The following is a 12031-nucleotide window of genomic DNA, read 5'->3' as shown; positions in this document are numbered from 1 at the left end:
AGTTTTAGGGAGAGTCCGCCACTTTACCCGAGAGTGGTGTGTTTTGACACAGTTGTTGTTTATAGTACCACGGAAGTGGCACATGTGGGCGTGGGGTGTCCCTTGTGTTCCCGACATTAGATGTGGAGGTCTAATGTTCCGAAGGTGATTCAGTCGAGGGCTAAGTTGGAACCCAGTAATAAAATACAAATTGTGTGCTAAGCTACCCTGGGAACCTACTTGACCTCGGGGATTGTACCTGTTTGGTGTATCCGCGGGCAACGATAATTAAAAAGAGGAACTTAAAGTTGTATGCATTTAATAGGGCATGCATATGGAAAAAAGAAAACTTAAATGAAAGATAACAAAAGGAATCATGCATTTTTCTGTTTGCACTAGATCATGCATAATTGAATTGTTCTCCGAATCATGATAGAATGGTGGGTGTATGTTATTTACTTCCTAAAAAGCATGCTGAAAGATCTTATTACTTAGTTCTTGTATATGCTCAAGCCTTATTGCTTCTTCCTGCTTTGCATATGTAACTAGTTGCATGTATGGTTACTTAAATTCTGCAAATTGTTATATCTACACTCACTCAAATCATTATATGAAATCTTATTTATGTTCTTTGTCTCACTTGGTTTCTTTAAAAGTAGTTGTGCTCAGAATTTCGGTTCTGACACCCTACTTTATTAGTTTTTCACAGGAAATGGTGAGCATTGAGGTTGGACTGACTACTGGGGATGAATGAGATTCATATTTGGATCTTGACGGTTTCAGCAGGGGACAGAATGACTCTTTCTTTTGTTTTAGTTCTTCTTACTATTTCAGTTGTTGCTTTATTTTCAGTCGAATAAAACTTGTCTCTGAAATTTACTCTTATTCATAAATAAAGCATTAGTGTTGATACTTATGGATGATGATTGTGAGTTCATTTGTGGTGTTGGGCTATCCAATGAAAATTGGAACTGTGAGGACCCCGGGTCTCTAAGAAGGTTTCCGCATTGATTGAAAAAAAAAATTATTCTGCATTTTCAAAGGGTATGAGTTGGGGTCGTTACAGTATAAAGCGCTTTCGTCCAGAGAAACAAAGGAATACATCCTTCATGTATCATGGCAAGAACACTCTCTACTATGCGCCTATTTTTTTTCTCAACAAGCCCATTTTGTTGAGGTTTTCGGGGACAAGATATTCTTCGATGGACTCCATTTTCTTTAAGATATTCAATAAAGTCTTTTGAAGAGTACTCAGCCCCACCATCATAGTGAAAATTAAGAATGGGCAGTGAGAACTGTTTGTGAACCAAAGCATGAAAGTTTTTAAAGATTTTAAAAACTTCATGAAGATTTTAAAAACTTCATGCTTTGCATCATAAAATATATCAAATTATACCTAGAATAGTTATTAATAAAGGTAATATAATATCGACTCGAGTCGGTTCCCATACATCAGAATGAACAATCTCAAACAATTTATAAGCTCTTTTATTAGTAGAAACAAATGGAGTACATGACTTTTTGAGACTTGACAATTGGGACAAATTTTATTATTTGACACTTACTCAAACTGTCTTATAAAAAAAAGACTCTTGACTCAAACTGGATGAAGAAATTAAACCACTAGAAATTAGCTTCTCAACAAAATCCTTATTACAATGTGCTAGGCGACTACGCCAAACTCTTGGCTGATTTGACTCTGACTCATTCACAAAACAAGGAGAAGAAGAGCTTCTGGATTTTTTAGAAGGCTTGATCGGAACATGAACCAATAGATTTTCTTTGAAGAGATACGTATTCTCCCATCTTTCTCCTTCAGCGAATGTCCTCTTCATGTGAAGAATCTTCACATAAGCAGGAGTAAAAACGACACAAGAATTTGTATCATCAACAAGTTTAGAAATGAAAACAAGATTCTCTTTTATATTGGGATTAAGAAAAATGTTTGACAAGTAAAGATTAAAATTGAACATGGGAATAAAAACTTTTCCAGTATGTGTGATGGGGTGATGAGTTCCATCTCCAGTAATAAATCTATTTCTACCAAAGTATGGAGTACATATACCAAACTTCCTAATCATTTTGTTTCAAATTTAGCCCTGCAGTGACGGTCGATAAAAGTTGTTTGTCCACCGGTAATTGTTGTTTTGTCCCTGACTCTCCTGATTTACTTGTACTTTTTTCTTGTGAATTTGTCTCTCTAGAGTACCTTGGGTCATCTTTAAACCAACAGTTGGTCTTAAGATGACCCGGCTTCTTATAAATATAACATGTGGAAATTCTTCTGCTTTGATAAGGAGGAGTGTTGGAAGTGGAAGCCGTCCATGACCTCCCTGATTTCCTCCTCGTTTTCTTCCTTATCCTCCTTGCATACTTCCTCTCTCTCCCATACTGAGTACTTGACATGATTTCATTATGACTATCCACTTTAACTGAGGAGCTTTTAGTCGTACCTGTCAAATTCATCTCAAACTAAAGCAGTTTGGGATGAAAAGCTTCAAACGTGGGCAGCACATTAAAACAAGACAAGGTGGTATAAAATACTTGGGCCCTAGTTCATTGAGGGCCTGTTACACTTTTGTTAAAATATGTATATATATACATATACTAATATATATACATTCGTGTATATATATATACATATATCTTTTCTTTATTGTATATCCAAAAACCCGATGGGGGTATTTTGGAAATTTTCCTGTACCATTTTATTTTTAGGTTTTTTTCTTTTACTTCTTTTTTCTTTTCCTTTTTTCTTTTTTATTTAAATATGTAATAGGACCACATGGGGCCCCACCCATCTAGTCGTTGGGTCCCCAACGGTCATTAATGTGACCGTTGGGGCTCCCAACGACTAGAAGGGAGCCCCATGTGGTCCCCTCTCTCACTTTGTTTTTCCTCTATAAATTAGAGGGGTCTCCCTCTTGTTAAGTATGGCTTTTCAGCCCACTTAGTTCCTCTCTTCAATAATATTCTTTGCCTTTTAGGCACTTTACCCCTTAGTGGGTTATTTGTGCACTTTATGTGCTTGTGTTCTTGGCTCTTTGCTTAACTCTTTTAAAGAGTTCTTTGCATTATTGGTGCTTCCGCTATTTTCATTACATGGTATCAGAGCCATTGGATTTTCAATAATCTTGGAGGATCTTTGGAGCTATTTATATTCTTTATTTCTCTTCATCAATGGAGCATGAATCAAGAGTTGAGCTCTCCTTCAGACTCAATGGCGCAAACTACCTTATGTGGGCATCGACTATGGAAAATCTTCTAAGAGGTAAGAAATTGTGGGGCTTTGTGATGGGCACCACTCTTGAACCTACTTTAAAAGTAGAGGATTGAGAAAGTAGCCATGCCAAAATTTTGGCATGGTTCATGAACAATGTTGATATTAAAAATTGTACCAACATTGCAAAATTTAGGAGAGCCAATGAAGCATGGTTCTTCTTTAAGGGCATGTATATCCCAAAAGATCTAGCTAGACGATTTTTTTGTCAAGAAAAAATTAGATGTACTAGACAAGCGGACATGAGTGTCCGTGATTATTTTAGTGCTCTAACCCCTCTTTGGGATGAGCTTGCTCTTCTTGAGCCCAAATAGGTGGCTTCGGAAGACATTGAGTTAAGAAGAGAACAATTTGAAAAAGAACATTTCTTTCAATTTCTACACGGCCTTAGGCCGGAATTTGAGCAAGTTCGGGCATCTCTTCTTCATATAAGCAAAGCCCTACCTATTGAAGATGCTCCTGCCGAAGTATGCCAAGCGGAAACTCGTCTTGACATAAGTTTCTAGAATGATGAAATTTTGGCCGTCACTAGGTCGGGAACAAATGTAAAAGTATATAAACCTCCACACTTTTTTAAAATTAATGGGTATAGAAAGGGTGTGATTTGCCACTATTGTAATGAACCGGGACATATTAAACCGGTTTGTCCAAAGCTTAAAGGAAAGGTGGTCGCGGTTGGTGAAAGTTCTCTAAAGAAAGAAGAAGATGTTAATGGAGGAGATATTAAAGACTCTTAGCCATATTTCGTAAGTCCTCCAACATCTTCTCAAAACATCTTCAACATCAACTTCAGGAGTCGCCATAGCCTATTCATCATCACCTCCAGGTATGTGGATACTAGACTCCGGTGCTTATTTTTATATGACATCTCATAAAAACTCTCTTTCTAATTTTTTTTCAACCCCATATCTTCTTATGTTTCAACGGCCGATGGCACATCTTTAAAAATTGAAAGTATTGGAACACTTGATTTAAAATCTTCTCAAAATTTTTTTGTTCCTAAAGAGTTGTTCCAAAAGTTAACTTAAATCTTTTTTCGGTTTCTCAAATCACTGATCATGGTTGCCAAGTCTCTTTCTCACCCAAAGATTGCACCTTGCAGGATCTCCAATCAGGGAAGCTGATTGGGCAAGGCCATAAGAGGGGCGATCTTTATTTTATAGATTTTTTGAATCTTCCATCCAAGTCATTTTGTAATTTTGTAAATGTCAAAAGTATTGAAGTTTGTCATAAGAGACTTGGTTATCCGAACTTTTTAAAGATGTCTCTTTCTTTTTTTTTTGGACAATACTTGTAATGACAAACACATGACTTGTAAAGATTGCATATTTGGGAAATCTAAAGCTATTCCATTTCCTTAAAGGAATTATGTTCCCACACGGCCATTTGAACTTGTTCATTCCGATGTATGGAATCTCTCTCCTGTTGTACCTAAAGGAGTTTTTTCATATTACGTTGTCTTTGTTGACGATTTTACTAGATTTACATGGATTTTCTTCCTAAACCGCAAATATGAGGGTTTTTTCGTTTTTAAAGAATTTCATGTAATGGTTAAAAGTCAATTTTTAGGAAACCTGTCCATTCTTAAATCCGATTCGGGAGGAGAATATATGTCCAATGAATTTCAAAACTATTTAAAAGAAAACGGAATTTGTCACCAACGTTCTTATCCAAACACTCCGCAACAAAATGGTCTTGCGGAAAGAAAGCATAGACACGTATTAGAAACAACAAGAACTCTATTAATTTCAAAAAATATTCCAAATCTTTTTGGGCCGAAGTTGTTCTAACTTCGACATATCTAATTAATAGAACTCCCTCATCCTCGTTGAAAAATCTTTCTCCATTTGAAAAACTTTACAATATGTCTCCCAACTATAAAAGATTAAGAATTTTTGGATGTAAGTGTTTTATTCTAACTCACAAGAACGATAAACTTTCTTCAAGGGCAATTGAATGCATTTTCTTAGGATACGGCGAAAAACAAAAAGGTTGCTGATGTTTTGACCTAGTAAATAACAAACTTTATATTTCAAAAGATGTCACTTTTCTAGAAGAAGAAAATGGGTTTTCGCATAACCAAAATGAAAATGTTGATTATTCTTTTCTATTTGACTTGTTACCTCAAGAAAAATCCATAGATAATCATGTTGAAACTATTGAACCTTTTGAAGCTCTCATTGAGGATCTTGTTGATTCTCCAAACAATGAACATGAAAACATAAATGAAAATATATCAAGTCATACTCAAGTTTATACTAGAAGAAATGAAAATAATCATCCTAGTGCCCTTGAGAAATTCTCTCAAAATGAATCATTAGAAGAATCCTCTCAAAGAAGATCAAATCGTATTTATAAAATACCTAATAGATTTGTATCTTATGATTCTTTTTCTCCGAATTTTCGAGCATGCTTATTAGTTATTCACTCTTTCCATGAACCATCTCATTATAATGATGCCAAACAATATGCCCATTGGAATGAAGCAATGAAACTTGAACTTAATGCACTTAAAAAAGCACAAACTTGGGAAATTATTGATCCCCCCTAATGGCAAGAAACCCACTGGATGTAGATGGGTCTTTAAAGTAAAAACTAAAAGTGAGTTCTTTAGAAAGATTTAAGGCTAGATTAGTAGCCAAAGGATATGCCCAAGAGTATGTGGTGGATTATGATGAGACTTTTGCCCCTGTTGCTCGAATGACTAGTGTTCAAGCCCTTATCGCAATAGCTTCTATTAAAAAATGGGTCATTTTTCAACTTGATGTTAAGAATGCCTTTTTAAATGGAGACCTTGGTGAAGAAGTTTATATGGAACCACCTCCTGGCATGAATTTGAATGGTAAAATTTTAAAATTAAAAAAGTCATTATATGGCTTTAAGTAAGCTCCTAAAGCTTGGTATGACAAATTTATTAATGTACTAATCAATTTGGGTTTCAGTTCTTGTTATACTAACACTGCTCTCTTTATTAAGAAAACATGTGATATCATTGTTATCCTACTTCTATATGTTGATGATATGATCATCATTGAAAGTGACAAAAAGAGAGTAAATGGTGTTAAATCTATGTTAAAGAAAACTTTTGATATGTCTGACTTGGGTTTTTTGAGATATTTTTTAGGTATTGAAGTGGCATATTCTCTTCGAGGATACATAATATCTCAAATAAAACTAGCAGAAGACATATGGACCAAGTCGGGAGTTTCAGATGAAAAGAAAGTTGAAACTCCTGAAGTTATTAATGCAAAGTTGAGACTTGAGGATGGTGTTCTACTTGAGGATCCTACCCTTTATCGACAATTGATTGGATCTCTTTCTTACTTATCCATCATCCGTTCGGATATAGCTCATGTGGTTCATGCTGCAAGCCAGTTTCAACACGTTTCTACTATAGTTCATATGGCGGCTATGATGCAAATTGTTTGATACATCAAGAACACCATTTTCAAAGGGCTTTTCTTATCCTCTTCTTCATCTTTTGAATTAACTGCTTTACTGATGCAGACTGGGGAGGAAATCCCAATGATCGAATCTCAACCACTGGTTTTTGCATTTTTTAAGGTGAATCTCTTATCTTGTGGAGATGTAAGAAGCAGCAAAAGGTTTCACTATCATCCATTGAAGCTATATATATATCTTTTCTTTATTGTATATCCAAAAAGTGCAATTGGAGTGTTGAAGGAAAAGTTCAATAGGATGACTATTAGGCCCGCTTTACTATATGGTACGGAATGTTGGGCTGCCAAGAGACATCATATTCAAAAAATGAGTGTAGCTGAGATGCGTATGCTTAGATGGATGTGTGGAAATACAATAAAAGATAAGATTCAGAACGAGGAGATACGTAAGAAGGTAGGTGTTGCATCCATTGAAAATAAGATGAGAGAGAATCATTTACGGTGGTTTGGACATATTCGGCGAAGGCCTAATGATGCTCCAGTTAGAAGGATGGAGAAATGGGAAAATATATTAGTTAAAAGAGGTCGGGGTAGGCCTAGGAAGACTTGGATGGAGACTATAGGAAAGGATATAAATGCTTTGAACCTCATCGAGGACATGGCATTGGATAAAAATGATTGGAGGAGAAGGATTCATGTGGAAGACCCAGAATGATTTTCTTTTTTGTTCATATCGCCGACCCCAATTGTTTTGGGATGAAGGTGTAGTTGTTGTTGTTGTATTGTATATCCAAAATCTTGATGGGGGTATTTTGGTAATTTCCCTGTATAATTTTATTTTTAGTTTTTTTTCTTTTTTCTTTTTTATTTAAATATGAATAGGACCACATGGGGCCCCACCCATCTAGTCGTTGGGGCCCCAACGGTCATTAATGTGATCGTTGGGGCTCCCAACGACTAGAAGGGAGCCCCATGTGGTCCCCTCTCTTACTTTTTTTTTCTCTATAAATTAGAGGGGTCACCCTCTTGTAAAGTATGTATTTTCAGCCCACTTAATTCCTCTCTTCAATAATATTCTTTGCCTTTTAGGCACTTTACCCTTTAGCTATGTTGTCAAAGGCGTGCCTAGGCGCTGGGCACCACCCAGCTCGACTAGGCGAGCTACCTAGTTGGTTCAGTGTATATATATATATATATATATATATATATATATATATATATATATATATATATATATATATATAAACAGTTATATATTTTATATATGTATTGTTTATATATTGTTATATATATATTGTGTATGTTTTGTTTATCTACTTTATTGATTAATAATTGTTTGTTTTAAAATGTTTAATTAGAACAATGGAAGATGCAAACCCAAGTAATATTAATTGTTTGTTCGATGTTTATTGTCATTCACTCTTATGTTTTGACCCTTTAATATTAATTGTTATGCTTCATACATGCTTTATTTATCTCAATATTGTGTAGTTTATCTTTTTCTACATTGTTTGTTTTTAATTTTTTTTTTGGCCGCCTAGTCAGCCGCCTAGGCCTTTTCGAAAGTCCACCGACTAGCCCCGCCTAGCGCTTTTGACAACATAGCCCTTTAGTGGGTTATTTGTGCACTTTACGTGTTTGTGTTCTTGGCTCTTTGCTTAACTCTTTTAAAGAGTTCTTTGGATTATCGGTGCTTCCGCTATTTTCATTACACACCTTATCCTTATCAGGTATTGCGCACCCAACCATCGCTAGCAGATCTATAATTTCTTCATCTTATTAAGGTACTCTATGATTGACATAGAGCCCTTTTTAATTCCTTTTTCAAAAACATAGTTCTTACCTTTGAAACCTGTGAGTATGTCTGCACAATTCTGGCCCATAACTCACTAAGACCTCTTGTGATAGAGTGGACGTGATATAGGCAACCATTGCTTGATCACATTTCATCCAGGAAACATAATCCGAATTCCAAACATGTACTGTAGTGACGACAACCCCTTTTTCATCCATTTCTTCCCACAAAATGAATTCTGGTGGGATCTTAACTGACTCATCCGCATATCTTGAAAGATCTTGGCTTCGGATGAAAGAAATTATTTCTTTTCCAAGGAAGTTTGAGGTAGTCAATTTTTCAGAAACTAGCTGGTGAAGAAAGCTAGTTGAGAGGATCGAAGAAGAGGAATCCATAACAGATAGGATACAAATGAAATTGACGATTTTTTTTTTGAAGGGTTGCTTTTGTTGTATAAAAGAAAGGACTGAAAATTCAATTGCAAATTTGTTTTCTTTGCAAATCAGATACAGTTACGAAAAATATGTATTGCTAACGGCAGATATGGAAAACGACACCAGAAGCCACAAAGAAAGGAAAGGGTTTAACGTAAATCCAAGAAAGCCTTAACTAAAAGTAGGATCAGATCTGAATCAAATCTAGATGAAAAAGAAATAGGAAAGAAACCCAAACAGATTTAAGGAATGAAAAAAAAAAAACAAATTGATTTTCCCTTCTCTTTGCCTTTTTTTTTAAATAAAGGGAAGAACCCAAAGCCGATATTAGATTTAGGTTTTGAATAACAAAGGAAGGATGTCACAGCAGGGAGAAAAAGTTAGAAGAAGAAGAAAAAGAAACCAAAGATCTTTTCAGACTTACCTGAGTGGGGAGATTAAGGCCCAACCTGGCTCCAATACCATGTAAAATCAGGTCACGTCACCGAGAACTGCACAGGAGGGAAGGTGAGGGAAAGGAGAAGAAGAAGGCTGCATCAAATATTCTCCGCACCCTACCTCATGGGTTTCTTTTATATCAAAATTAAAATACATATCAATAATACCCTTGATTAGTATACAAGATAAATTTTATGTAAGAGAGGAAACAATGAAAACACTAAATACATGAAGGTGCATTACACCCAAACACGCCATTATGGGTCTGGATCCAGACCCAGAACGTCACGTCTCAATAATCTTAACATTAATTTTGATTTTATAAGAAACCCATTACCCATGAGGTAGGGTGCAGAGAATATTTGCTGCAACCTTCCTCTCTTTTCCCTCACCTTCCCTCTTGTGTCGTTCTTGGTGACTTGATTTTACATGGTATCAAAGACTCCCTTCTATCAAGAGTCAAGACCCAAATACACCCCCCCCCTTAAAGTTTTAAATCTCCTAAAAAGCTGATACTAAAAGTGCCATTTTAAAAAACTACTGACATATATATATATATATATATATATATATATCCTTCTTTTCTAAAATCCCAAAATACCCTTACACTAACACTTTTAAAAAAACTCTCAAAATGTTCCTATCACGAACATGGAGTTCACAATATATATAAAATGCCAATATATATATATATATATATATATTGGCAGTATCTGTTATATATATATATAGTCTTTCGTGCTGGTATGCATATGGTATCATTGAGTTGAAAATCATAGGTGCAAGTTGTTTTGGCTCAATCTTACCCTGCAGATGTGTTCAGTATTGTCAATTTGTTAAGGATTGACCCTTGGATCATGTTTTTTTTTACAAAAAAATACCTTTTTTAAGTATTGATGGCCATTGATTATTGAATCACCATAAAAACCTATGCACACACCAGATTCTGGCGATTCAAAAGTAGATCCCCACCAAACAGACCATGTAGATCATATTTGTAAGGTTAGATTCGCTTAAAAAAATGTGAACAATAAGTTATTGTTCATTTCAACTCATTGATACTGTATGCACATCTGCACCAGAGACTTATCCTATATATATATATATATATATATGGGTGCTTCTTCGGTGCTACCCATTTGATTTACACAGATCTAAGCTCCAAACGCGAAATGTAACCTTTGGATGATGTTTAGCGTCTCCTATTTACTATTTTCATTTGTTAAAGTTGACTCAAATAGGATGTTTCTAAACCACCCCTATTTTCATGAATTGTGAGCAGTTGATTTTCCACCATCTCAAAAATGAATCTGATGGTGTATTAGACATGATAGAACCTTTTAACATATTAAATACACCATACTGAACACATCTGTATGGTTAGATATACCATTTGGTATCTAGATCCATACATAAAAGAGTGTGTACCACCATAAGGTGTCATGGTACAGAACCACCTTATATTTTCCATATATATATATATATATATATATATATTCATGATTGGCTTGTTTGAAGCCTCTCTACAGCATCATGACATTAAGATAGTTAATTTTTTGTTTTTCAATAGGAAAGATAATTGATAATTAAGGACACTGTAATGCTTACTAGAGCAATGAGGATTCCCTTTGTCCTCCAAACTCTTATTTTGTTAGTAAACAGTGGATGTTCAAAGAAGCCTGCTTCCATTATGGATGCAGTTTAACTATTTGAACAGGTTTCTCAATATGATTCTCTTTTCTTCCCTTCCCATATAATTCTATTTTTTTGTTTTTCATCTGTAAAATTTGAAAATTCTTTTTCTAAATCATGTTTCTGACACTATATATATTTCTTTCTTTTTTTTTATCCTTTTCATTTGTCTGCAGCATCCTATGATGAACGCCGGGCCAAGTTGACTATGAAAGACAATTCCAAGAAGTTATTTACTTTGTCTGTAGTTGAATAAATTATGTCTGCAAATTTCAGTTTTTGGGTGTCTCTCTTTGTTTATAGTTAGCAGTGATCTGCTACACTTTTTATTGTTTACCTTGCTCATATGTTCTAAATCAATTTTTGTTCCTGTTGCACCAAAAATGAGAACAAGTACTGATATGGAATGTTATACTTGATTGTTTAAGTTGCCCATGTTGTATCAAAACATTCTTCATAAGTTCTCTGGAAAAAGAACAAACGTTGAAGACGGCTTTCTATTATCATTCTTGTTGAATGTGCACATTTTTAAGCTAAATAAAATTTTCATTAAGCTTTTTCCTTGTACTTTATGTGGAATTGAATGTCATTCGGTGGTTATGTGGTTGGTTGCCATCTCCTTTTCTTTAATGAAGGCAGCAATGTATAAAGGCCCCTATTCTCATAGAAGTTCAGAAATGTCCTGACATCCGAACTTCAATTTGTTCGTCACTTTATGTAGAGTGTGCCAAGTAGGGCTGTTAATAGGGTCTTGAAACGGGACAAGCTGCTCGTGCTTCGGCTTGTGTTGGCTCGTAAGGGGCTTGTTCAAACTCGTGAGATTGGCTTGGCCAGCCAAACACGAACAAACGGGTGTTTGGCTTGGTTCTGTTCATATAGCTCATTAACTAGTGTATATATATGAGAGTGAATGCCTCTGTCACTGAACGAGATGCACGACCATGCACTGCGCTTAAACGGGTGTTTAGCTTGGTTCGGTTCGTCTCATTAACTAGTAGTGTATAAATATATA

The 12031-nt window shown here is 35.3% G+C and overlaps 1 protein-coding gene across 1 annotated transcript in view; it reads left to right on the top strand.

Moving 5' to 3' along the window:
- Nucleotides 1-11460, top strand: part of LOC149811969 (Pseudouridine synthase family protein) — a 213968-nt gene extending 202508 nt beyond the window's left edge. Inside the window, exon 15 of the mRNA XM_089993190.1 lies at nt 11196-11460. Coding sequence (XP_089849316.1) covers nt 11196-11275 — 80 coding nt within the window. The 3' untranslated portion in view covers nt 11276-11460. The remainder of the gene's footprint in view (nt 1-11195) is intronic.
- The last annotated feature ends 571 nt before the right edge of the window (nt 11461-12031 follow it).

Source organism: Nuphar pumila, chromosome 17, assembly GCF_984573655.1.
Source record: "Nuphar pumila chromosome 17, dmNupPumi1.hap1.1, whole genome shotgun sequence".
Taxonomy (NCBI): domain Eukaryota; kingdom Viridiplantae; phylum Streptophyta; class Magnoliopsida; order Nymphaeales; family Nymphaeaceae; genus Nuphar; species Nuphar pumila.
The sequence above is the reverse complement of the archived record's forward strand: the minus strand, read 5'-3'. Positions and strand labels throughout refer to the sequence as shown.